Source organism: Rhinolophus sinicus, linkage group LG06 (genome assembly GCF_036562045.2).
Source record: "Rhinolophus sinicus isolate RSC01 linkage group LG06, ASM3656204v1, whole genome shotgun sequence".
NCBI lineage: Eukaryota > Metazoa > Chordata > Mammalia > Chiroptera > Rhinolophidae > Rhinolophus > Rhinolophus sinicus.
Window position 1 is genome coordinate 155,282,510 of NC_133756.1, and position 27,244 is coordinate 155,309,753.

Here is a 27,244-nt window from a genome sequence, read left to right on the forward strand (position 1 = left end):
CCACTGGGGGTCTTAGAACGTATCCCCTGAGAATAAGGGGGGAATATGGCACTCTATTACCACACCTACCTCTTTTATTAAAGCTAAGGCTCAGAGAGGGTCCTTGAGGGTCAGCAGCAGATTATAAATCTATCCACTCACTCTGACACCAGAATTGCGTCTCTAACCCTTTCGGGGATGAGCTGTGACCTTGGCAGCTGGCTGGACCACATTTGGGAGACAGGATGCCGGAGGCAGGAAGTGCTCACAAGGGGCAGCAACCCTTCAAAAGACTTCCCACAACATCCCACCACTACCACCCAAATACTAAGGGTCCTGGGCAACGGCCAGCTTACTGTTGGGCTCAACACATCCCAAACACCAATTGTAGCTTTGGATCATAGGGAACGTGGGACTGCTCCTTGGGCTCCACTCCCATTCAGTTCCCAGGGCTTCTTCCGTTGTCTGGTATCCAATTCATACATGCACAGCTCTTGGTGAGGGCCTCAGTATCAAGGAATAGGAGAGAGACAGTGTTCAGTCACTTCTAGTTATAACGGGATTGGGACCAGATTCTCTCAGTAGCAACAAAACTTGAGGAAGTGGCCGCTCAGCTTTCTAACACATATGCCAGGGTTTGATTCCTTTGTGTACACATTGAGTTGCTGCCTTCCAAGTGGTCCCCTGAACGGCTGTACACTTACTCTAGTGACTCTTCCACAGCTCATTCAACTCCTCAGAAATTGCTTTCAGAGAAAACTTTTACCAAAATTGACCAGCCTGCTTGATTGCCCCAAGTATTCCTCAATCCAGGCACCAAAGTGACTTTCAACTGTTTCCAAAATCCAAATCCAGGTTCAAAAGACCGAAACCTGCCCCTCTGAGGCCACTCCCAAGAATCCCAGGCACGGGCTGGGAAATGGCTGCATGACAAGAATAACAGAACTTTCCCAGTTGTGTTTGTTGTCTAGACACCTAACTGCCTTTATGGTCAGAGCTCAGGTGTGCTGCCCTCCTCTCCCTGCCTCCCATCAAAGGCCCTGAACCCCTCGTAGACAGAGGGAGTGTGGGGCACCCCCACCCACGCACCAGAACTGACTCTGCCTACCCTAGCAGGGCCCTATCTCTCCCTCCCAGCACAGCCCGGGCAGCATTTGTCCCATTAATGAGTCTTAAGTGTTTGGCTTGGGCTCCTGCCAGTCCTACCTCTACAAGGAAAGGGGGATGGGAGAGAATGGAACAAAGCCCATGCCAGCTTGCTCTGCTGGGCCCTGGGAGGGCTGGCATAGGGGCTGCGTGGCACAGACTGACCCAGGGGTGCAGCCAGGTACCCACCAGATACCCCCTGCCTTTCTTCCCTTCTGCTGCAGGGGCCTTCCCAAAATGCAGAACCCTCACATACCTACTGGACTGGGCCCAGAGTGGGCCCAGGAACGTGCCTTTTTAATCAGCAGCCCAGGAGATTGTGACGCACAGTCAAGGTAGAGCCACTGCTCTCGGAGGTCAGTGATGGAATTGTGGGCTGATTCGCGTAACTGCGCACACATGCATATTTCTAGAGTCCATGACTTTGGTCAAATTCTCAGATTAGGTAGATAGCTCCCATACCCCCCTAAAAAAACAACAGGCTAAGAAGCTCTGGTGAATGGGATGATTTCTAAATTCAGCTGTAGTGGAACCTGCTACAATTCGATGCCTCTGCTCGGGCCCATCAAGGTGAGTCCACAGGAGTCTCTCCCTTTAGCAAAGCTCAGGGAAAGAGCCCCCTTTGAGGATTGACAAGTCTGGGGAACCCAGGATGACAGAGAACTAGGCTGAGGAACAGGAGGCTGTCCATGGCCAGCGATTTGGGTGGGGAAGGCCAGAGCCCAGGGAACATCCTAGAATGCGTGAGCTGCAAGGCTAGAAGGACCCTTTAGGGATCACAGAAACCAACTCCATGATGAGAAGGGTGAATTTTCACCAATATCAGGTCCTTTCTCTCTGCGGCCACACAGCTAAACTACATTTCCCAGTCTCCCCTGAACTGAATGCTGCCCCATGAAATGTGTGTCTCCCACAGGATCCTCCCTCCCCCACTGGATGCTGCAAGGCCTCCAATGCCCCTGCAGGTGGCCAAGCCACAACAGGGACGGAGCCTGGGCTCTGAATGACTGTGAGGCACAGAGCATCCCCACCACCAACCCACCTGGACTGGGCAGTTTATTGATGGAAAGGAAACCTCTGTGTGTTAGGCTCCTGAGATTCAGGGGTTGTTTGAATCAGCAATCAGCCTATTATAACTAATACGCCCTCCCCTCAAGGACACCGAGACCACGAGTACAACGGTAGTGATATGTTCAATATCAGAATGGGCCAGGGCTAGAACCAGCATTTCCCAGCTACAGCCTTGGACAGGGACACAGGGGGACGGGGTACCAGGACCACATACCACAACCGGGACAGCACCAATTCCCAAAAAACTTTATTGTTTCAAGTGGCAAAATGTTATTGGTCTCTGTGGGGCACCTGGCAGGGTGGAGGGAGCCCTGAGGTGGGGCTGGGTTCCACCCATTACAAAAATCAAAGGCTTTTATAAAAAATGCTATAAATTGGTATCAAAAGAAAACCCAAGGGAGGCTGGAAGAGGAAGCAGAGAGGGAGGCGGGAAGAGAGCCCAAGGAGGGAGGGACCGGAACCTCTGACCACTAACGACGGAATTCAGGCTGGGAGGGAAGGTGGGGTGGGGGGGAGTTGGGAAGGTGATACAAAGTGCATAAATGTGCCTCCCCAGACACTCCTCAGAGGTGGAGGGGGACAGAGGCTGCAGCCTGGGGCATGGGGAGGCTCCAGCTGTCTCCTCGCCAGGGACCCCACGGGAACGGGCACTGCCTGAGACTGCCGGCTAGGACCTGCACCAGGAGGGAAGAGAAGAGGTCAGGAGAGCAGTCCGTGGAGTGGGGGGTGGTACAGGAGATGCTGCAGCTTCCTCCTGAGCCTACCCTAGCTCCCAGAGCCCAGTTGTGAGGCCTGTCCCTGCTGGGGACCTGGTAAGTGCCCCCAGAGCTCCCAGACCAGAAGGTTGGTGGAGCGCACTCAGGGCAGTTACAGGGCACAGGGACTGTCCTTGAGCCCAGGGAGGCAGGCTGGGATGGAAGCCCGCCTTCTCATCCATCCCGGGCCACACAACACCCTGTTCTGTGGGCAAAATAGAGGGGAAGCCAAGGGACCTACCAAGTCTCTGGAGCTTGGCTCCACCTGCCTGCTTCCAGCCTGGCAGAGAAAAGGGGATGGGGAGCGAAGGGGGCCTCCTCACCCCTGAACCCCACTCCCCAACCCCAGCCAGGCCCAAGCCCAGGGACCTGCCCCTCACCTCAGTGACTTCTCAGACCTTCTTCTTCTTTAGCTTCAGGGCTTGCAGCCAGTTTGGTGACGATCCTTCTGACCTAAAAGGCAGAGGGCAAAGGTCATCAAACAGACCTGAGGAAAGCAGAACAAAATGAGGAGTGGTGGGAATAGACAGCTCCCGCACCCTCCAACCACCACCACCAACCAGAAGAGGCAGCCTGGGGCCTGGCTGCAGAGACCACGACTCTGTCACCAACTCCATACAGTTAATTTGCGGCACGTCGACCTCCTTCCCCAGCCTCAGTTTTCCTCTAAGCAAGGTGGGGTCAGTCAATGTTCCAAGCTCAAGTCACCCACCCTGAGGATTTCTCTGGCTTGGGAGGTAACGCGAGGGGCTTTCCCAGCCCCGGGACCTTGCAGGACTTGGAGCGCTGGACCGCAGACTCCTTCTGGCTCGACTTGCTCTCTGCTGGCTCCCCCTCCTCAGCCGAGCGGTTCCGAGGGCGTAGCTTGGCCTGAGAGACAAGTCCAGGTGCAGACAAGTCAGAGGGACAGGCAAGAGGATTCACAGAGGGCCAGGCCTTCTGCCAAAAGCAGGTAGTCCCCAGAATCAGGCTTGGACCCCACTTCAGTCTTTTCACCTGGAGTGATGGGAAGTCACTTAAAGATAAACTAACCCCAAGAGCTGAGCCATGACTTACACAGAGTAGGCCCTCGAAGAGATTCTGCTGAATTCAGACTTAATTCGGCTAGACAAAGCCAGTAGTGACTTCCCACCCCTGTGTCTTTGCTCATTCTGTTCCCTCTGCTTGGAAGGCGCCCCCAGTGCCCCACCCTCTATAGCCAACTCTTATGCCTGCCTCAAAGCTAAGGGCAAATGCTACGAGGCCTTCCCCAATCTATCCTCCCATCCCACACTGCCTCACAGTTAGGAAATAACCTCTCTCTCTGAACAGGCCCAGCCCTTGTATGTACCTACCCAGTGCCCCCTAAACTTCTCCATTCACCAGAGCTAAGGACGGACATGGCTTGTGTCCCCCACGACCCCATGAGGTCTGGGACATGGAACGCACCTGGTTTCTACTTCCACCCCACTTAGCCCACAGCACAGGGTACAGCAGGGCCCTCACAGGAGAGAATCAGAGGAGGAATTGGAAGAAGGGGATGGGGGAATGAAGAGACGATGGCAAGAAGAAAGGCTGGACACAGGTGGCCAGCTGGCCAGGTAGCTGGATGTGTTTGCTGAATGATCAGATGGTACCTTCAGGGCTGATGGGCTCAGGCCCGGAAACAGGTTGACTTTCAAGCCCTTGGTGCCCAAGGACATCCGTGTCCGGCGGTTCTGCGGCTCCTCCACCACCTCCTCGTCTGAAGATGGCACCCGAGAAGCTCGTGGCTCTACAAGGGCCCAGGGAGAGGGTCACCACAGACAGCATCCCAGACCCCTACCCAGCACACCCCAGACACCGACACAGGCATTGCACACGTCGGCCCACCTGTCGAGTCCTGGAACAGGCGTGCATCCGAGTCTGCCGCTTCCGACAGGCCCAGGGTTCCGCCGGGCCGGATGGCTGGGGCGCGGTGCCCACGCTTGCGCCCCAGGTTGGCACGGCTCCGATACATGGCACTGTCAAGGACCTCGGTGTCCTGCTTGGGACAACAGCAACACCGCTGCCATCGCCGTCCCGTGGCCCTGTCCCATCCCACACAAGCCCCTGTATAGCAACCAGCTGTACCCCTGCACCCCTGCAGCCCAAAGCCTCCTGGTCGTATGACTCACCCACCACCCGTTTTCTGCCTCCTGGACTGAGACTGCTCAGGGCTCCATGCAGCTGAGGGAGCCCCAGGGACCAGGCTCTGGCTCTCCACCACCCACAGCCACCGACAATAGCCCACCCACTGCCCTGGGCTCACCCACCACTGACCTCGATGAAGGAGAAGTCCTGACTCGGGGAGCTGGAGGGAGGGCCTTGGGAGGGCCGTCGAGGGGGCCTCATCGGGCCCTGCTCACCCCGCCTGGTCCCCGCAGGGCCCCAGGTGCCATCCACCTCTTCTGTCCGGCTGGCTTCACCATCAGGCTGGGGCCTCCACGAGGGCAAACGGTCCCTGCCGAGCTCCAGGGGTTCCCCTCGGTCAGCACCTGCCATGGCTCCTTCCTCTTCTGACAGGTCCCTGAGGCCCGAAGCTGCCGATTCCCTCCGGGCCACTGCCTTGGAGCTGCTGGCAGCCAGCACCTCCTCCAGCAGGTCCTGGGAGCCAGAGGGTGGCAAGCGGGCTGGGCACCCACTGGGGCTGCAAAGGAGACAAACCAGAGGACAAGGTTACCATGAGGCCACATCTGCCTTCCCCAAAAGCCTCCTTCATAGGATCTGTCTGCCCCTCCCCCAACCTCCTCTCTCCTTTCCATGCTTTTCCCAGAATCCTTCACAAAGAACACAGTCAAGGCCTCATATCACACAGCAGAGGGGACAAGCTGGGCCAGCCTGGCAGGTTCAAATCTTGGGTCCACCACTGACTGAGACTTTGGATGAGTCCCTTCACCTATAAAAGCTTCAGGGTCCTCTAATTTTAGAGTCATTGGGAGGATGAAATGAGAATCTAAAGCACAAAACACAGTGCCTGGCACTCAGCGTGCAGCCTGTAAAACCAGCTATTGTTACTGGGGCTGTCGCAGTTGTTGATGCTGTGTGCCGCTCCCGGGGTCACCTGCATAGGCGGTCACTCGCCTCGGGACAAGCCAGACACTGGCCCATCTGCCTGTCCATCCTCTTCAGCCCCGACCCCCATGTCATCCTGCCATGTGCCCCAGCCTCACAGAACCGCCTGGCCCTCACAGACTGTTATGTATCTGGACACACTGTTCCCTCGTCTGCACAGCTCCCCCGCCACCCCTCCACTCCATCTCCCCACAGTTCAATTCCTCCTCTGAAGCTGGCCTGCTTCCCCCCCAGCCCCGCCCCGCCCCCAGTCACTGCTCCTTCTCAGCCCTGCAAGCCCAGGGGTCCACCTGTGCCAGCCCCTGCCCTTTTGTTCCCACTGCCAGTCTGTGACAACCCAAGGGCCAAGATGGGGCCCCGTTTGCCTGTGTGGCCCCAGTGCCTGGTCCAGGGCCTGGCCAGGAGCAGGACTAAGCAAACGTTTGCTGTGTGAATGAGAAGCAGGGTCACCTTACAACTCATCACAGCTTATGTGTCTTCTGCCTGCTGCTCCCTCAAAACACACACACACACACACACACACACACACACACACACACACACACACGGTACAAGGGGCTCCTGATGTGTCTAGCTGCCACCCCCGACACACACAGACACACCCTGCACTCACAGCACACCTCACGCGGGAAGGTGTGTGCTGTTCATCCATCACTCCCTACCGACACCCCACACTCACACCATGCACACAGCAGGCGTGGGAAAAGCTGGCTGGGCACTGGAGGCCATGCCCTGAGGCCCCGACCCACTGGAGGGGGAGGAGAGTGAGGCAGGCGAGTGGGTACCAGAGTGGAAGGGGGGAGGTCGGGAGAGGACATGTGTCAGTCTGTCCTTCCACAAGCTGCTGACAGATGGAAATTAAAGCGGTCTGGGGAGGGAGGGAGGGGAGGAGGCAGCAGAAGTACAGCAGCCTTGGATGGGGCCCAAAGCCAGCTCACCCTTCCGCTTAAAATCAGGGAAGCCAAGGTGGGAGAGAGTGAAGGCAGCACCCCACCCAGCCTGCACACACCCTGCCCCAAGCCTCTCCCTGGGATGGGGCAGAGTGCAGGCTGAGGAAACGCTGAGCGGATGTGAAACAGTGGATGGGTGCGTGGAAGATCCACATCCAAAGGGAGACCTGGCCCAAGCCAGGTGGGCAGAGGGCAGAGGGGCAGCGGCTGGGCTCTGGAGGAGGCCCTAAGGAGGAGGGAGGAAGTGCTGTGTGCATCGTCCCTGCTGGCCTGTTGAAACCCCACTCACTCGTCTCTGCATCTCAAAAGATGCTTTCCTACCTCTAAGCACCCAGAACACCTATACCCTGAGCCCCTCCCTGATAGGGAAATAGTTCCTGACCTGGGCAGAGAACTGTCACTCCAGGACAGATTTGGGCTCCACCCCTACTATGCCTATGGCCGTGGCAAAGTTATTTATTCACTCTGAGCCTTGGTTTCTTCATCTGTAAAATGGGGATAAGAGAAGTACCTAGACTTTGCTGGGTCTGTTGGCAGACACGTGTGTCCAGCACTTGATAAATTTTTAGGATAATCATCATCAACCTTAACCCAGCTTCTTGGCCTGAGGACTTGTCTTATACCATCTACACCCCTCTCCCCGTCTGGACTTTGAGTCTCCTGAGGGCTGGACTCTATACACCCCCTCCCTCCACCCCCACTCCAGGTGTAAACTGGAGGAAAGGTATGTACTAAATATGCCAAGAATCAGCTTCCCAGTGTTTGAGGCTCTAAGACCTGAAATAAAGGAGGTCAGGGCTAGAGCTAGAATGATGTGTCTAAAGGGGAAGAGCTAGCCGTGACTCAGAGACACAGGAAGAGCATCCCGAGAGGTGACCCCAAGACTGGGGCTGGAGGGAACATGAAGGAGCCCACCGTCCCAGGCTGTGGGTCTTTGTGCGAGTCACACGGCCTCCCTGGGCCTCAGTTTACCCAGCCACGGAATGAGCAGCTCCCCTCAGTGATCTCTGGGTCCTCTCAGATTCTATGAAGAGCCCAAAATGACTGCAGGTTTCTACAGGCCCAGGGGGAGGGGCAGGAGACGACCAAGAAGCCAGAGAGGGGAGAGGGCAATGCACCAGCTTTTGGGGGTCCCAGGAGCACCACTCCCCCCCGGACGAGGTGGCCCTAGACACAGAGGAAACGGGGGCCCAAGCTCTCCCCACATTCTCCCCACATCCACACCCCCATGCTGGTCTTGTCACAGCCGTGCTGGACAGAATTCCAGCCAATGAACATCATAGGAGGAGCCTTTGTCCCACACAGGAACAACGACAAAAATGTCCCCAAGGGCCTCACTTTATGAACACATCCATCCAAATCTGCAAAACAGGCACAACTACAAGTGGTGAGCATTTTTTCAGTGACTTCCGTGTGCCAGATAAATCTCAATCCCTTCACATGTGTCGACTCCTAACCCCAACAGCCCTGTGAGTATTAGGAGTAAGTTACTCGCAATTACAGGCGAGCAAGCAGAGGTCCTGAGACGAGAAGGCCTTGCCCAGGGTCAAGAGGCGGTGGCAGAATCAGGACCCAAACCTGGCAGACAGACTCGGGGCCAGACTGCTCTGAGCTACTACCAAGGACTTCTCATTCCCAGGGGAACCTCCAAAATTTCCTTCAAAGAACCACTTTCCAGAGTGTAGAATTTCCCCAAGTCAGATGCTCAGAACACGAGCTCCTTGGATACCAGTCAAGTCAGTTTCGGAAACATTGTGTTAGAGAAAGGTGTTTCCTTACTCCTGTGCTTTAACGGGCTCAGATATGCTAATACGCACACACTCCACGCCTCCAGTACGGCCACAGAGTACACAGTGTTTTCCAAACTTGTAACACTGCCAGAAAACCTGAGATGGAGGCCAAAGCTCAGACAGCTGAAGACCCTCTGCTTCTCTACCACTCCTCTCCCTCTCCCCCAGTCCCCTCATAATCCCCCCACACCGCCAGCCTCTCCATCCTAAACAAAGGGAAAGGAATTCCGGCGTTCCCCTTGTTAAGAGCCACCCCAACCACCGGAGGGGAAGATGGAGGGCTGTGAGCCCCACTGCTTGGTACTCTGAGTCCTGAAGCCAGCGTTTAAGATCGAGTAGGAAAGAGGCACTGCTGACTTTGTGACCTTAAGCAGGTCACACCCCTGCTCTCCTGCAAACGAGATGATACTAATCCCTTCCTGTTTCACAGGACTGTGAAAATCAGTGAGGTCAGACGTGCAGCGAGCACTGCAGGCGGCAGAGTTCTCCAAGCCCGGAAAGGGCAACCACAGGGCGCCCCATCCTCCCAGCACCAGGAGTAAATCTTCCGTCTAACATTTAGAAAGTGAGGCTCAGAGACCTCCGGGATCCCAGGAGCTCTGGACTCACCTCCATCCCTGCGGTCTCCCCCTCCTACAGCCTGGGGCCCCAGAACACTCCCCCTCCTCAGCTCCCCTGAGCATCCTCCAGGCCCCTCTGCCCACTTTCCTCTCCCCCTCCTTCTCCTCCTCAATCTCTCCTGACCCCTCCACCCCCCATTCCCTCTAGAACTTCCTGCTCCCTCCTGCCCCCTTCCCACTGCCATCAGCCCCCACCCCTCACCTCCCTTTTCTTCTTCCCACGGCCGGTGAGAAGCCCCAGGGTTGGGAAAGGTCAAACTTTCTACTCAGTCAAGAGAATAAAACCAAATCTCAGTGGACGGCTGTTAATGAAATAGACGCGTGCCTTTCTGCACCCTTTCCTGGTGTGAAATCTCATTTGGTTTTAGAACATAAAACTCTCTGAGACAGACTGTGGTTGGCTGGTAAAACTACCCGTGTGTTCTTCTGCAAAGCTCTTTCTCAGTAACTCTGTGTATGGAGGCCTAGGTCATGGGGCCAGGTCCCAGTGTTCTTCCGGTTGTTACACTGTTGCTTCTTCTGGGCCTTAAGACAGGGCAGGCAAGAAGCACCCTGTTCCTAACCTCACCTCTCCAGAGACAATGAGCACCAGTGTCCGCTCCACTCTGGACCTGCGGTGGCCAAGGCCGAGGAGACAGAGTCCTCCTTTCTACGCCCATGAAAGCATCCGTGGTCCCTGGCCCAGGACCAGGTGGCTTCAGAGTCAAGAGGCATGGGGAACAGCCGTTACGCATGACAGTGGAAACCACGAGAAACCAGCCACAGATGTGACATATACCATTTACTCCAGCACGGTCACAATACAAAATCATGGGCTGCAAAAGCCTAAAAGCATGGGCTACAAAAGAGTAACAACTCACACATCGCTCACCATTCAAAAAAGGAACTCACCTATATGCGTGTCATGATTCAATTAAAAAAACTAAAAATTCATAATCCAACCCGTCTCAGTTTTTCAAACACTGTAGGTCCTTGGGGAAAGCTATTTCTTTCCTCCCCAGAAAGGCTGCAATTTTTCGGTCAGCTGTCACACCTCCCCGCCCACAGCGGGATGATGCTCCCTTACCTGGTTCCGAAGCTGGGGGCTTCTCCTGTCTCCATTCCGGAGTCTTCAAGGTGGGTCTCCAAGGAAGGTGAGGAGTCACCTGTACCCTGGGTCTCCGGCCCACTTGTCTCACCAACCCCCAGCTCCCTGGGCTCCACGGGGTCTCTGGCCTCCAGGCCAGGGCTGTCCCTGCGGCCCAGCTCTGGGCACTGGCTGACCTCGCCCACCCCGTGCTCCCTGGCTTCACTTGGGGCCCCAGAGAGCTCCATGATGCGGAGCCCCAAGTCCTGGGTCCAGTCCATCTGCCCCACTCCACATCCCCGCGGCTCCTGAGAACCTCCAGTCTCTCGGTCACATGGCACCTCCAAAATTTTCAGGCCCAGATTGTTGCCCCAGTCCACCTGGCCCACCCCAAGCTCCCTGGGGCTGCATCCTGCTCCCGGGGCCATGTTTCTCAGCCCCAGGTCAGGTGTCCAGTCTGCCTGTCCCACTCCACGCTCCCTGGATTTAAGGAATTCTCCGGCCTGCATACCTGACCAGTCGGTCTGCCCCACACCACTCTCTCTGGCCTGGCTGTGGCCTCCTGCCTCTCCCACCCCAGCCAAAACTCTGGCCCTCACCCCAACATCAGGAGTCCAGTCTTTGTCCCCGACTGCGAGGCCCCTGGGCTCCTCAGCCCCTCCGGTCTCCACACCACTGGCCAGGTCCACGTGCTGCAAGCCCAGGCTGTCGGACCAGACCATCTGCCCCACGGCATCCTCCCTGGCCTCACTCAAGCCCCCGGAAGCCACAGAGCCGGACACCTCCAAGTTCCTGAGGCCCAGCTGGTCAGTCCAGTCCATAGCCCTGCCGGAGGTCTTCTCAGGAGACACAAAGTGGCCGGAAGGGCTCAGGCCGGGACCGCTCATTCGGTCATTACCAATGATGCCAAACTGATGGCCCCTCTTGGTAGCCTCCACGCAGAAGTCGCTGCTCCAGTCTCGCTGCCCTGGGCTGAAGGAAGCCTCTGGCTGCGGGACGACACCAAGGCTGAAGTCGCCGGCCCAGCCTCGCTGCCCCACGTCCCTGTCTTCCTGGTCAGCGTCTCCTGGGCTCTGGGCCCCTGCCTGTCTCCCCTGAAGCCCTCCAACCTCCTGGCTGGTACCGCTGCCCTGCCAGCTGCTCTGGTCTCTCTGTACCAGCACCCCCTCCTGCGGCTGGGGGGTGCTGGGGCTGAATAAGCCCCCCGACTCGCTCTCCTCAGGCTGGCTTGCGTCCCCGCTGGCTCTGCCCAGGCTGTCTCCGCCACCCGGAACCTTCTTCTCAAACTCCTCATCCTGCTGCTGGGCTTCCTCAGGGCTGAAACCGGTGCTCAGGGCTCTCATTCCGAAACTTGCGTCCTGGGGACCGAGGGCCGTGGAACTGCCACTGCTGCTGTAGTCCCTCATCCAGGCACTTTTCCCAAACTCTTGCTCCTCTGCATCCTGGCTGCTGTACCTGCCGAGGTGGTCCTCCTTCCCCAGTTCCTGGCTCTGCTCGTCCGTCTCCTGGCTGGTGTAAGCACCCAAGGAATCTCTTTTCCCAAACTCCCAGTCCTGAAGGCTCCCGTCCTGGCTGCCGTAAGGACCCAGCGAATCTCGCTTCCCGAATTCCTGGTCCTGGAGCTCCACGTCCCGGCTGGAATAAGTGCCCTGGGAATCCCTCTTTCTGAACTCCCAGTCCTGAACCTCCGCCTCCTGGCTCTGGGTGCCAAGCATGGCTGGCGTTCCAATCAGCGGGTCCTTGGCTGCAAGCCCCCCTGCGGCGGACACTCCACTCCCACCTGGGCTGCCAACCTCCATCTCTTCCTGACTGATGCCACACATGCTGGCCCACTCCCTGCTGCTCCCTTCCCCCACTCCTTGCCCACACTTGCTGGCCCAGTCCCTCTCTCCAAGGCCTGGGTCCCCTCTAGGGCTCGCACCCCCCAGGCCATAGTCCTGAGAAGTGTGTTGGGACCAGCTGGAACGGCTGAAACTGCTGGGCTGTGGGTCTGCTGCAATCCCAAATTCACTCTGCAGATCTTTCTGGGCCCAGCCAAGGAGTCCCTGGAAATCAGAAAAAGAAAAAGACACACTGCTTAGAGGCAATCAGGGTGGGAGTCAACCCAGAATGAGAGCAGCACTTTTCAGCAGCAGCAAGCCTAGGTCTGGGTCCCAGCTGTGTGACCTCCAAGTAAATCAATCACTTAACCACTCTGGGCTTCAGGGCTTCCTCCTGAAACAGATAATTCCTACAGCGTGGCTGGTTAGGGGGCATTAAACAAGATCATTTAAGCCAAGTACTCAGCATAGCACAGGGCACTCAATCAATGACCCACGGTCATGTTTACAGCCCTTGGGTAACTCTTGGCCATGTGCCAGGAGATAGGCTATCTGGGGTGTGGGGTACACTTTCAATTAGGAGAGAGCAAGACTCAAAGCCCTTCCACAACCTCCTTTCCACTGCCAGATTCCACCACCACAGCTCTTCTAGCCCCCCAGAAGTTCCCAACCCCTCCCTCCCTAAGGAAAACACCCTCTGCCCAGCCCTCCCCAGGAAAACCGCTCATCCATCCCTCAGGGCCCCAGGTGGATGGGGGAGCTGAACCCAGGCCGTCTGGCCCAGCACAGGCGGAAGACCCAGCCAGGGGTCCCTACACCCCGCCACCCAGACTCCCTGACTCACTCCTGCCGGCGGCCGAGCCCTGGCCGCAGGGCTATGGAGCCTGCCGGCCTCATCACGAAGCGCTGCATTGGCTAGCAGCCTCTCCAAGACAGACATGCTGGCCTCCCGGTCCCCAAGCCGGGCCATGGCCCCTGCCCCCCAACACCTGCCCCGGGCTGCTGGGTATGGCTGGGCGCCGGGACAGGGCTGGGCTGCTCCCCTGGCCCAGACCTGTCGGACGGCTCTGACTGGGCTAGGGCTCACCCCGGCCCGCTCCCTCCAGGGCAGCTGCAGCTCTGGTGGCCCCGCCCAGAAGCCAGTTGAGTCACCCACAACCCGGGACAGACACACCTACTGCAGGAGCCAGCTTGGTCTTAACTCCTTCCTGCTCCTCCTCTTCCTCCCCTCCACCCTGAGGCCCTCTGGCTCCTCCTTCCGCCCAGCCCCGCCCCTACAGCCTAGGCTGGGCCGGAAAAATACATTTCAAAAGGCACTTGGACCCCAGCCCTTAAACTCAGAGGCAGCCTGGTAGGGGAAAAGACACTGGGCCCTGAACTGACACTCACACGCAGTCGCCAACCTGCTGGGTAACCTTGCAGAAGGCTCTGCCTGGTCTGGGCTTTGGCTGCCGGTCTACCAGGCAGGTCTTGAGCTCAACAGTAATAACATTCATGAAAACCAACACTTTCTAAGCCCTCATGATTCGCCAGGCGCTGTTCTCGGTACTTTAAAGCTTAGTCAGACTTCCCAATCACCCTTTCAGGTAGAGTGCATTGTTGCTACCCCATTTTACAGATGCAGAAACTGAGGCACAAGTAGAAAAGTAACTTGTTCAAGGTCACATCTGAGCAAACAGCACAGCCAGGAGCTGAACTCAGGTAGAGCAGGCCCAGAGCCCACTCTCTAAATGGCTACGCTGTGTTGCCTTCCACACCATTGGCCCTGCTAATGGACTGAACACTCACTCAGTATAAGCCAAGCACTAAGTACGTTCCACACTCATTTTACTTGCAGTACAACCCTAAGAGGCGAATGTGGTTATTATGAAAGAGCCCAAAACCAGTCAGTTAGTGGGTACTGGTCAGATACGGACTCACACTAGACCCCAGGCACCATCCCATAGCCCCTGTTCTGTGAGCTTTGCCAGACTGCACAGCTCTGAGGGGCACATCCATAGGTGCCTTGCTCACAGCTGTATCCCAAGCTCGACACATAAAATCCACACTGAAAGAACGAGCCCACGGAAGCGAGGGCTCCCACCGCTGACGCCCCCACCCGCCCTGTGCCCTGTGCCGTCCTCACCTCCGAGCAGGCACTCAGGACCTGTGCGTCCTTCAGCTCAGAGCCAGCTCCCCGCCTTGCACTGCCAGCACAGGGTGGCGGCGAAGCCAGGAGGTCATCCAACCAGCGGGAGCTGCTTTCAGGGCCTACAGGCTCGGGGGACACCCTACAAGGGTCTTGAGCCTCTGTCGTGGGTTGGGTGGTCTCAGCCCGGGCTAGCGTCATGGTCTCTTCTTCAGCAGGCAGTGCCTGCCCAGGGTCAGGGGTGTCAGCAAAAAGGACACAGGGCTGATCAGAAGGTGCTGGCGGCTGCTGCCCTAGGACTGGCTCCAGGATGGGAAGGGCAGCCTCCCTGGTGGCCAGAGGGAGTGGGGCCTCCTGCCCGGCCAGGGGCTCCCGCTCCTCATACCTCTCCTCTGCCTGCAGCAAGACCGGTTCAGGTGGGTCCCCTGTTGCTGGTGGAGGCTCAAGGGGAACAGCTGGGGATGCAGGCTGACTCTCTCCATCACCCTTCTGGGCTGGGGAGATCCCTGGATCATCTGCCCCCACCCAGGAACCAGGCCTTCCTGGCCCCTCTGGAGCTGTCTGGGCCCCTTGCCCCTGCTGGGACACCCCCGCCCTGCTGGATGCAGCCCAGGCCCCAGCCTCCCCAGCAGCAGCCTCAGCCTCCGCGGCCTCAGTGGCTTCCGTGATAGGGGAGGGGGGTGGGGAGTCCAGCCGCCACACCCCTAGACCAGATGTTCGAGTGGGGAAGGTCCATTCAAAGGACTGTGACAAGCTCCAGTTGGACTCTGTCCCACCCCCACTGGGACGATCCAGGGCTGGCTGTCTCCCCTGGGTTTGGGGCAGGTCAGCCAGTGAGCCCCCCAGCTTCTCCTGGTCTTGGCCGGGCGGCTGGAGCACACCTTCCGAAAATCGGCGCTGAGCCAGGCTGATGGGGCGGAGGGCTGCATCACCCTTGGCCACCTCATTGCCAGATGGAAACGTCCGCTCGAGATCTGGCAACTCCCCCCTCTCCATCAGGGGCAGGGACGAGGTGGCTGGAGGCTGCTCTGGGCTGTGGCGCCCTGAGACCTTCTCCACAGGAGGGCTGCCAGGTCTGGGGGCCTCTAGGGCTCCCACATCGGGGAGCACGGGGCTGGCAGCATGGCTGGAGCCCTCGTCAGGCAGGACCACAGCTGGGGGTGCTGGAGTCTCAGGACTGCAGGGACAAGGCCCAGAAGCTGCAGGAACTGGGGCTTCCGGAAGCTGAAAGTGGCGAGGAGTGTTCTTGTCGGGTGAGTGAAATCGGGGAGACCCAGGGACTGGGCCTGAGACTTCAGCAAGGAGGCCTGGGCTGGTGGAGCCTCCATTCTCTGAGGTGGGGTCTGGACTTGAGGGGACCCAGGGCTTGGAAACCTGCAAGAGAAAGGTCAAGAGCCGTCACTCGCCTCTCAGGTGAGTGGGGGAGGCCCCTGCCAACCCCATATGGACAGCAGGTCAGCTGCTTACTCACACTCTCATTCCACAGACAGGAGGAAGAAACGGGGGCCTCTCAGGACAGCGGGGAAAGGCCCTAAAGATGAGTTAGGGCTTCTTAAGCTTCTCAGGGTTCTCAGACCCCTCCTTTAGGCCCTCTCCCCAGAAAACGCACAGAGCCTTCTTCATAGTATCACCCACACCATTTCACGTGGTTCAAGTTGTCCACCCTCCCACCCACCCCAAAACTCATTGGAGGCTGTCCTAAGAGTCCGTGGTTCCTGGGTCAAGGACACTGGCTTTATAAAGGGAAAAGGGAATTTGGGAATCTGACCATCCAGGCAGGTGAGCATTCTGCCTCAGAGCGGGCCTCCAAGCCCAGCTCCCAGGAGCAGCTCAGCGTGGGTGTGGGGCTGCCCACCCTGCTCTGTGTAGCCCTAGTCCCCAGCACTGCCCAAGGAAGCAGGCAGGCAGAGAGCTTCAGGCAAAGGTACTGGGGGGACATGGGAGCTCCTGGCATGGAGTCACTCAGCACTGCCTCTCGCAAGCTGTAGGCCCTCCCGTAGGGTGGGCACTCGGTGTGTCTGAGCCTCAGCCTCCCCTTCTCTCCACTGGGGCTGGAACAACGTCCCACTCACAAAGTTAGGTGACAAATAAATAAGATTTGTGCACGTGGCCTCTCAGGACACAGCTTATAAGGAATGGCCGCTGTGGCTGGGGGGGCAGAGGGGACCAAGCACCTCTTCACTACTCCACTCAGCCTGGCCCCACACAACGAAGTGAGTCTTACTCTATCTGACCTTTGGTCACGCCAAACCAGAAGTCACACCTCCCTTGGCCGCCCCCTCCAACAGGGCTCTTTCTCCCACATTGTCACTTTCTGGGCCTGGGCAGAGGAAAGAGTCCTGCTTACTTCTCAAGGCCCCTTCCATTCCCTCCACCCCTTCTCTCTACAAAATTCTAGTTTTAAAGCGCACGCCCTTAAACTACCGTGTTTCCCCAAAAATAAGACCAAGCCGGACCATCAGCTCTCATGCATCTTTTGCTGCAAAAATTAATATAAGACCCGGTCTTATTTTAATACAATATAAAACCGGGTCTTATAATACAATATAATATAATATAATTTAATACCAAGTATCATACAATACTGGGTATAATATAATATAATATAATATAATATAATACCAGGTCTTATACTGTTTTGCTCCAAAAGACGCATTACAGCTGATGGTCCGGCTAGGTCTTATTTGTGGGGAAACACGGTATACCACCCACGGCCCCTCCCATTAGAGTACCTACAGACCCCTCATTCCCTGAGAAGCACAGCCCCGGGATCACTGCAACCCCATATGTATGTATGTATGTATGTATGTATGTATATATATATATAAATACATAAACATATACACATACACATACATATACATACATATACATATACACGTACACATATATATAAAACACTGCTCTAATCTGCAGTGATACCAAGAGCCACCGTCGACGCTCCCAGCATCCCGGCTCTGCTCCCTGACCTCCCCTTCCCTGACGATTCTGTGACCCACCTCTCTAGGACTTTGTCCTCATCCATAACTATACCCACCACAGACTCAACTTCAAGTGTCCACTCACCCTTCCCCACCTCCTATCCATTCAGGTCCCTCTTTCCATCCCCCGACATCCCTCAATCCTTCAACCGCTCTGGGAAGCACAACCACTAACCCTCCTCCCTTCTCACTGTCCCCCAGTCCCCTCCTGCCCTCGCGTCTCTCTTTACCAGCATTAAAGTCATTTTCTTACACAACACTCAACTCCCTCCTTCATCCTACGGTTTAGCCTGTTTACATGCAGCTCCCCAACCTCGGCTCCCAGGCAACCCTTTCTCATCTTGCCTCCTCAGATCTCGGACCTTCTCCCATCCTCTCAGCCGCTGGCCTTGCTTCCCCCATTCCCTGACAAGAGGCCATGGCAGAACCCCCACACCCCGCTATCTGCATGTCGGCCCAAGCACTCTGCTCCCCTGCTCCAATCGTGAACTGCTGTCCTTGCTCAGAGCTACGGCCAACCTTCCTCTCTCTCTCCTGCATCATTGATTTTTTGCCTCCTCTCCTGGATCATTTCCATCAGCACACAAACTGCTCTCATTTCTTCTGTCTTTAAAAAAGAAAATTGCTCTTGCCTTCACCTCTCTCTCTAGCTACCAACCATTTTCGAAGACGTTGTCTGCATTCACTGTCTATCCTACAGTTTGTTCCATTCTCTCCTGAAATCACCCCAAACAGGCTTCTTCCTTCACCTTGCCTCCTAACTGCTCTGGTCAAGGTCACGGAGTTCCCCTGCAGCTAAATCCCACTCTCACTACTCACCTGCCTTGCCCAGTGAGCAGCCCGAGGGCTGACGGTGTGCACGCCCTCCTCCAGTCCTGGAGTTGGCTTCCTTTGGCCTCCAGGACTCCACTCCCACAGGTTTTCCTCCCACCTCACCGCTATCCTCTTCCCTCCTGTTCCTCACCTACTCCCCTGGTGATCTCAGCCAGTCTCCACTACCATCTGTGGCTGACACTGACACGTCCCTGGAACGCCAGACGCAAAGAGCCCACTGCCCACTCCAGATTTCCACGTAAATGTCTAAAAGGTATGCAAACTCAACTAGTCCCGCAGCAAACTCCTGACGTCTCCTCCGACCCTGCTTCAACCTGAGAAGTCCCCGTCTCACTAAATGGTAACCTCATCCTTCCGGCTGCTCAGGCCAAAGGCCTTGGCATCATCCCTGATCCTGAGCATTCTCTCTGCTATCAATCTACCTGCAAATCCTGTCCTTTTCACCTTCCAAGTCCATCCAGAGACCACTTCTCACCATCTCATCACAGGCTACCTCCACAGCCCAAGCTGACCCCACTTTGCCCCTGGATTATTCCAACAGCCCCCCGCTGGTCCCTGCTGCTGCTCTCAGCTCCCTGAAACACCAAGAGGGCAAGGTGACTCTTTATACCTAAACCAGAGCATGTCCCTCTTCTCCTCCAAAGCCCTCCATGGCTTCTGCCTCTCACTCAGGCCAAGGTCCTTTAGGGGCCTATGAAGCTCAATGCAATTGATCACCACCTGAGTCCTCACTGCCACCCAACTCCTTCCGTCATGTGGCCCTTTGTACTTGCAGTCCCCTCTTCCAAGAACACTGGTCCCCAAAATCCACAGCTCACTCCCTCACCTTCTTCGCATGAGGCCGTCCCCAACTACCCTCATCCCAGCGCTCTCCACCTTCACGGGTGCTCCCAGCACTTGTATGACAACACATCTGCGGGGGGGGGGGGGGGGGGTTGTGTTGGCCTCTCGCATCAGAAGGTGAGCTCCCAGAGAACCGAAACGGTGTGTTTTGTTCTCTGCTATTTCCACAGCAGGTACTCAGTAAATATTTGTTGGATGGACCAATGGAGTCAGGTCTCCATCACTGGGCAGACCGAGCATCCTCTATGAGCAAGAAGGGCCATGCTTTACATCGTTTACTCAGGAGAGCATGCTGACTGTCCTCCCAGCGCCCTGTGGGGAGAGGTGAGGCAGGAACAGGAAATCTCCAGGAAAAGAACTCTTCCTCTGAACCCTGAGAAGGCGGCCCAGCCAGGAGAGCACCAGTCAGACAACTCAGATCCCGCCTCAGCCCTCAGCCCCTGGGGAGCTCACTTAACCCCACCCAGGCATCCTCACCACTCACGTGGGACGAGTGGGGCCTAGAGCTAGAGTGATCACAAGCATTAAGTTAGTCAGCGTTCCTGGAACATGTCTAGCACACAGTAGGTACTTGGGTCAATGGCAGTCGTTATGGATAATTACTCTCTATAACGAGCAGCCTCACAGCCCAAACCACACTTGATGGAAAGCACTGCCGTGAGAGTTGAGAAATCTGCGTCCTGGGGCCAGCCCTTGGGCGAGGCAGCTTCCCACCACGTCAGTGTCCACATCTGAACTAAACAGGTGGAAGAGAGAATCTCAGCTGACCCTGCCAGCTCTAAGGACTATGATTCTGATTCCTAACAAGAGGCTAACTCACGTGGGTAGGCGGCTCAGAGCTGGCCGGCTGAGCCAGGTCCCCGTTGAAGGCCCGGTCCGAAGGGGGGCTCCTGGGAGGGAGAAAGACAGGAAATGGAGGCACAGAATGGAGAAGCCTGTCACAGATGAATAAGGGGGCAGAGCTGTCTGATAAGAGTCTGCCTGTGATTTTAACAGCAAAGTTACCCCCCAGCCCCAGGCATTTTCTACTGAACCCTGCCTGGAACCACTGAGGACAGAGAGGCCGTGCAGTTTTCATGGAGAAAGTGCCCCAGGAGACAGTGCCTAATTCTTGCCTGTACACCAAGGGTTAAACTCCCCCAGCCCCTTTAGGAGAAGCCCCCTGCATGCCCAGACCCCTCATGGTTCCCCAAAGACAACCCCTCCTTCCCCGAGCCCCTGAGGGGTTAATGTCCTCCTCCCGCCAGGGAGAGTACAGCTGGGCTGGCTGTCCTGCCAATACTGCTTGAAGGATCACAGGGGGAGGAGTGATTTTCCAAGGTTGAAGTCGTTCCTCCTAAGCTCTGCTCGGAGCCAGGCAAGGGGGGAGGACAGAGGGCTGAACCCAGCCTGAGATCCCTGGCCTGGGACAAGGAAGGGTTAATTGGGAGCCCAGCCCTCCAGGCACCTTCAGGTGAGACAAGGGTGAGGGCTGGAGGGCTGGAGGGCAGGGTAGGGCAGGGGCCTTCAGCTTTGGGCTCCTCTCTGTCCTTCACAACAACAGGAGGGAGAGGGGAGCCTCTGGACCCAGCAGAGCCGCCAAGGCCGCAGAAGGCCAACTGTGCCTCAGGCTGGCTCTTTCTGCCCTGAAGATGGCCTCAGTGCAGCCTCTTCCTCCAATGCCCTATGCCCACCACCCCAAGGGGCACCTCCTTGCCAGCCTTCCTATATACTGGCACCAACTCTGGACAGGTGTTTTACATGCAACTGTTTCCAAACTGGCCGCAATCTCTGTGCAGTGACACCAGCTGGCCTGGCATCAAGGTGTGTTCACGTCTTATCGCTCCCATCAGACACCTCACGGGCAGACTGTGCCCTTTCATCCACACACACACACACACACACACACACACCACCACCACCACCACCACCACCACCACCACCACCTGGCACACCGCTCCACCCACAGTAGGAGCTACCAGTTAAGAACACACCCTTTGGAATCAAAGAGACCTGAATTCAAACTCCAGTTCTGTCTCTTACTTGTTGAGGAACCATGGGAAGGCACTTGAGCCTCAGTTTCCTAATCTCTAAAATGGGTCTAATATTCCCTTCACTAAACAGCCTTGCTGTGGATTAAATGAGGCAAAGTTCAGCTCTCAGTATAAAAAACTAAAAATAAACTTCCATACTGCATATTTGAACTCTACCATAAACACAGATCTACTCTGTAGACAGAATCACAATTGTAAAGAGAACACAGTAATACTTACACTGCTGGCAGAATACTTTGTGACTTAGACCAGGGACTGCCCACACTAACAGCACAACTAACCTAAAAGGGAAGGTCCTAGTCCCAAATGGGGCCCCCCACTTCATCCTCACCTCTCCTTGGGGGGCTGGCTGTGCTTTTCCAGACACTCTGTAGATTTCGCTGGCTCTTCCTGGGACCATACCCTGCAGAGGGTCCCATCCTCGTCCCTAGGACTTGCAACCACGCCATAGGTCCTGGGGCCGTATTTTGAGCTGCCATCATGGTTAAAGGTTAGGCGGGAACCCCAGAGGCGGTCAGGACTGGCAGGTACCCCCTTCCGCGGCTGCTCCATCTTGGCCAGGATCTCTTCCACTGTGGTGGCTGCAAAGCGCTCTGAGGCTGGACGGAAGGGGGCAGGAGCCTTCCGCACGCCCCCCGGGACAGCACATCGAGCCGGGGGTGTCAAGGGGGGCATCTCTTCTTTCCCAGCCTCCTCTTTCCCAGTCTCTCGGGTGGCTTCTTCTCCAGTAGAGGCCTCGGCTGTTGGTCTTGGTGCAAAAGGTAGGGAACGCTTGCTGCCACCATAGGGCTGGGGTCCTGCCAGCATGTTCATCTTCCGGGCAGAAGGCAGCTCAGCTAAGGGACCCCGGGGAGGCCGAGGCCCAATAGGCACCAGCAGGGTGGGCTTGGCAGGCAGAGCTGGCTTGGTGGGCAGGGCCCGGGGTTTGGGCTTGACAGGGGGTTTGGCCCGAGGGTCACCTACCAAAAGGAAAGGGTTGGTTGAGAGGGGAGGCGGTCAGAAGAATGAGGAAGCAGAACTTCATCTCCCATCCCCTATAAATTCAAAATGTTCACTTCCTTCTAGGCACAAGTCAAATGTCACCTCTTCCATGAAGTCTTCCTTGATTTTCCACACACATCACATAAGCATCCTCCTGTCTCCAATCCCAAAATGTTTAATCAGTCTCCCTTATAAGCTAAAGTTATTTAAGGGTCCAGATGGCACCTTATTTCTCCTTATACTCCACTTTGCACCTCACATGGCTTATCAAACAAATGAATGAATGCACAAACAAATGAGCCAATACACGAATGCCTACCTTCCCATATCAAGCAGTCACCCCACCATCTCCCCAATCCAGTCCAGTCCTTACATGACATTCTACTATCCTACCACCCATAGTAAGCTTTTTATCCTGGCTGAGTCTCCCCACTGTGCCTCCTGGCTGCCCCTCCCCCACTACACACCCAGGCCACCTCCCACTGTCATCCGGTGTGTGATCAGGAATGCAAACTTACTATTGACCTAATCCACACAGAAGTACATCTGCTACAGAGAAAAAAACAAGACCAGAAACCTATCTTCTATATAAGGCATTCCAAAGCAAAATAAAAGACCTTGGAATTACTCATGGCCACGGCCCTTCTAATAGAATCCTCTGTCACCCACTCATTGGGCTGAGCCTAAGAAAGGAATCTAGACAGGAGCCAGGAGGCCTGGGTTCAAACAGCCACGTGCACGCAGATCTCCTCTGGGTCCCCATTTCCTCCTCTTAGAACAGGTACCTTTATCCACATCATCTGGAAGGTTGTTCCTACCGGTGAGAGATCTATGACCTCAAACAGTTCTGAAGAGTCTCACCAGGAACTGAGAAGCTTTCAAGCTCATCCTGTATGTCCTCAACACTCTTCCCTCCCTCACTCCCATCCCACCTCAACAGTCATCACTCGCCCACCCCCTTCAAGACAGAATGGGGGTTCAGCCTCTGCCCCTCCCACCGTCCTCCCAGCCACCCTGCTCCACCCTGCACCCATAGGCACCTGGCTCAGGGCCAGCAGCTACCAGCTCCTCCTCCATCTCCTGGGGTGGTGGGGAAGCCATGGCTGTGCCTTCCCGGAGAGCAGACACTTTCATCACATGTGGCAGAACCTGCATGAGAATTGAGAAGCAGAGGAGTGTGAGCTGGGGTGGCCTAAGCCCAGGAAGAGAGAGAGGAAAAGGCAAGAGAGTTGGGCGCTGGCAGTAAGCTTAATCGAGGGAAGTCTCCTACTCCTAGCTGAGGCAGAGCCTGGGACAGGAAGAGGGAACTTCAGAGGGGATGAGGGAGGTCGAGGGAGGTCCCCAGCAGCCATACCCTCAACTCTTCCCAGATTACTCTCCAGCTCTGGTCCCCAAACCCCAAAGTCCTGAAGTTTCAGGTAGCTACCTATTCTTTCCTCCTCTGGTGAGCTAAGACACGCCACTTACCGTTCCCAGGGTAACCCTTGGGTCCAGCAGCCCCACCTGAGGTATATACTCAGGGGCAGAGCAAGAGGGCCCCAAAGTCTTAGTCTTTCCGTGAATCACCTCATGGGAGACGGGAAAAACCCGCTCCTCCCCAACCTGGGGCTCCGCCCCACTGCCAGCCTCCCCCTTCCCGCTCACCCTCCTTCCCTCCTTCCCTCCCTCCCTCCCTCCCTCCCTCCTGCAGCTGGGAGTGGTTCCCTCTTTCCCTCTTCCCCCCTCCCCCTCCTCCTTCCTTATCCCTGCCCAACTCCCGCTTCCCTCAGAGCTGTCTCATCCAAACACGGAAAAATAAGGAATAAGAAGTAAACATCTGGAATACATTTTTTTCTTTAATTTCTCAATCGCTTTGGCTTCAGCGTGGAATTTGATGAGGTAAAGCCAGGGCCTAGTCCTGTTGCCATAGCAATGGCCTCCCACTGGATTTCCAGAGCGGAGCCAAGAGGAAGGAGGAGCCGGCCCAGGCCTGGGCTGGGAGAATGGGACAGGGCTTGAGAACATCCGGGAGTGGGGCGGCTTAGGGGAAAACACTCCGGGGTTCCCCCTTCTAGGACAGTTAGGATGGGACAGCCACAGCCTATGGGCAGCCCTCACCAGCCTAGGGTTGGCCTGAGGAGTTTTGAGGGAGCACAAGAAATTTTAAACCAAGTGACACAGCCCTATGGTAGAAACCGAATAAGCCAGCACCAGGAAAAGCTTCAGGTTCTGATATGCCAGGATTCAATACCGGGTAGGTCTACCACTTTCTAGCTGCGTGCCCTTAGGCTCAGCACTTCTCCAAGCCTCAGTTTCCCTATGTGACAAATGGAGTTACTGAGACTGTTGGGAGGTTTATGGGTAGCTGATGCACGCAAACTGCTTAGCATAACGCCCAGCACATAATAAGTGCCCAATAAATGTTGGCCATTATTAGTACAACTTCATTCGGTGTCACCAATGAGCTAACATCCTTGGTAACCACCACCTCCTCTCCCCAGACCATTCCTTCACTCACACAGGACCCAGTTATGTCACCTTCAGACACTCCACCACCTCCTTAGTTCTCATCCTGGCTGCTGGAGCACCATCCCACCCACAACACCCGCACCCCAGGCTTTGCAGCCTGGGGGACAAAGTACTGTCCCTCTTGTTACAAAGGAAGAAGGACATTGCCTATCACCTGGTAAGAGCTCTTGAGGACAACCCAATGGGCACTGCCTTCCTCAAAGTCACCCAGTGCAGCTGGTCTGGGAAAACAGCACCAACTCCTAAGAAAGGCCCTCTGATGCCCAACATTTGCAAAACCCGCCCACCCCTCTCCTCTGACCCTGCCCCAAGTTGTTTCAAAGACGGCAGAGAGTATGAAGAGCTAAGTAGAGAGAAACCCAGGCCCATCAATTCCCTTGGTCAACCACCTTCCACAGAGGACTGCTCACTGTGGGTGGGTGAGTAACTAACTGCAGAGCCAGCCCAAGAGTGCATGGGGGAGGGGCCCGTGATAGAAAAAATAAAATGAAAACACAAGATTGTTTCCTTGTCCTTGAACATTATCACAAGGGACACGGTGTAGGTGGTTAGAAATGCAGACAAACTGGCCCAGAACTGAAAAACTCTTTCACCTGGAAGCCTGATGGGCACCGCTGCAGTATGAGGGGGTGCAGCAACGAAGTGGGGGCTCAGCTTCCCCAACTGAGGAGGGGCCACAGCAGCTCACAGGCCCCAGCCAGGAAACGCAGGTGACCAAGGCCGTGGCCAAAAGCTGCAGAATCACAGCGGCTCTGAGCACTCCCCGCAACCCCCAGGAGGCAGGGGAGGCCTAGCTGCCCCCCAGGAGCAAAGGCTGCCACAAGGGCTGGGCAGGGGCCCCGAGAGGCATCCGCGCCGACGGGGTCGCCCCTATGGTCCCTGGGATCTCCAGCCGGATCCAGGGCCAGAGAGGTAGGCAGGGACACCACGTAAACTGCTGGAAGAGGGAGGGCCAACGGGAAGACGGAACAGCCTGGGGCGAGGGGCCTTCTGGAGAGGCCCAGTGGGGAGCTCTGGACACAGAGGGTATGGCAGCAGCCGAAGAAGAGGAGGAGAAGAGGGTGGAGGGGGAGGAGAAGGGGGTGGCAGAAGCGGAGGACCTGTACGCAGAATGTGAAGCAGCCGGCGAACAGACGAGGGACTGAGGACGCAGACCGAGTGGGGGCGGACTGGGGTGGCTGGGGGCGTGCCGAGGGAGCCGGGGGAGGGGGCTAGCGCGGGCCCTGGGGAAGGGGGAGGCAGGGGTCCCTCCAGCAGTTCCGCCCGCCCCCGGCCCCGCCTCAAGCCCTCGCCCCCTCCCCCCTTTCTTCTGGCTCGGCCAGCACGAGCTCCAGACCGTGCACCTTCCGGCCTCGCGCACATGCGCCAGCTCCCGCGTGTCCCCGGTTTCCCCCGCGCCCCCGGACCCTGCAAACTTTCCTGGTCACCCCCCTTCCACCTTAACCCGAGGTCCCGGCTGGAAAGCACCCACTCCCTCCATGCTTCTCCCCCGCCCCAATCCCGGACCCCGCCCCCTCCTTCGCCCTCCTGCCCGCCCCCGCGCACTCACGCGCTCCCCCGGGATCCGGCTCCGCTCGGCTCGGGCTCGGCACCCCGACGCCAGTCTCCGCCACCGCCGCCGCTGCTGCCGCCGTCACCGGGGACCAAGCCAGAGCGGGCCCCGCCGGGGCCCCGCCCTCAGCTCCGCCCCAGCTCCGCCCAGGCCCACACCCCTAGGGCGCTTCATGAATATCCATGAGACAGTGAAAACCCGGAGTGGGAAGCCCGTGCAGAACTCGCCGGACCGTATGCAAATAGAGCAGCCCAGGTACTCAATTATTCATGAATCTTGCACGAGGGGCCCGCCCCAGCCTCAGACCCGGGTGAAACTGACGCAATTCAGCCGCTAAAAACGCTGGGGCAAAATGGCCACCGAGACGACTGCCTAGAGAGACTTAAGCTGACGGCCCAATTCTCAGGCCCAACGGCCTGAACTGATCGCAGTACCATAGAGTCGCGGCGAGAAAGAAGGTAACCCTTGGCCGACTGGGGAGGCTTTCTGTGGTAAACACCTTAGAGCCTACCCAACGTGGCCACCCCACGTGTGTAAATTCAGATTTGGAGCCGCAGTGAGGACTGGAAGCTCTGTTTCCCTCACTACTTATTTATCTCGTTATGCTCCCTTCCCAGATATAAATTCTTCCTGACCTCAAAATTTGATACACCCTTTTTCATATAAAAACAAAAGCTTCACCCATACTCGGTACCTTTCCTGCACCCCCACCCCCACACCACTCATCGTCCCAACTCTCCAGCATCAGGTTTCCAGTCTCTCTTGCTGAGAGGCCAGTCAATCCTGATTCCATTATCTAAAGCCTTGGAAGACCCTTGACTCATAGGTGATTAAGGATGGAGCCAGTAGCTGCCTCTCCTTAGCTTGGCTAATGGAGTGGAGCTGTGAGAGAGACTTCCTAATCAGATCAGCTCTCATTTCTAGACTCTCAGGTGGCCCATCCCTGCTGAAGAGGGTGAAAACCAATGCTTGTCCAGCCGGGAACAGAACAGGATGTACCTGGAGACTTGCTTCCCAGCTGGCCAGCAAGGCCCTGCCCAGTCACAGCAGTGCGGTAAACACCACCGAGAAAAGGGGGAGCAATACAACAGGGCTAGAGAGGAGGCATAAGGGCA

General features: G+C 56.6%; 1 protein-coding gene across 5 annotated transcripts; it reads right to left on the bottom strand.

The window, feature by feature from the left end:
* Nucleotides 1–2,426: 2,426 nt before the first annotated feature.
* Nucleotides 2,427–26,264, bottom strand: TNKS1BP1 (tankyrase 1 binding protein 1). 5 transcript variants are annotated; one of them, XM_074336402.1, is made up of 13 exons: nt 26,127–26,264; nt 23,110–23,218; nt 21,420–22,047; nt 19,876–19,945; nt 14,395–15,771; nt 10,450–12,494; nt 5,232–5,598; nt 4,803–4,953; nt 4,568–4,704; nt 3,664–3,821; nt 3,332–3,404; nt 3,193–3,231; nt 2,427–2,870 (listed from the first exon to the last, which is right to left on the bottom strand). In XM_074336402.1, the coding sequence occupies exons 2-11, from the start codon at nt 23,201–23,203 to the stop codon at nt 3,344–3,346; spliced, it is 5,088 nt and encodes a 1,695-aa protein (XP_074192503.1). In that variant the 5' UTR covers nt 23,204–23,218; nt 26,127–26,264; the 3' UTR covers nt 2,427–2,870; nt 3,193–3,231; nt 3,332–3,343. The 5 variants fall into 5 exon arrangements, with proteins under 5 accessions (XP_074192503.1, XP_074192506.1, XP_074192505.1 ...); XM_074336405.1 differs by lacking the exon at nt 26,127–26,264 and adding an exon at nt 23,537–23,681; XM_074336404.1 differs by lacking the exon at nt 3,193–3,231 and having other exon boundaries at nt 26,127–26,229.
* Between the last annotated feature and the right edge of the window lie 980 nt (nt 26,265–27,244).

Excerpts from the sequence above, each read along its gene's own strand:
- TNKS1BP1 (XM_074336401.1), bottom strand. The coding sequence starts at position 23,224 with ATGCAGGTTCTGCCACATGTGATGAAAGTGTCTGCTCTCCGGGAAGGC. Across the intron at positions 22,048-23,109 it reads AGCTGCTGGCCCTGAGCCAG|GTGACCCTCGGGCCAAACCC; the intron begins GTGCCTATGGGT and ends TCCTTTTGGTAG. Across the intron at positions 4,705-4,802 it reads CCTGTTCCAGGACTCGACAG|AGCCACGAGCTTCTCGGGTG; the intron begins GTGGGCCGACGT and ends GGGCCCTTGTAG.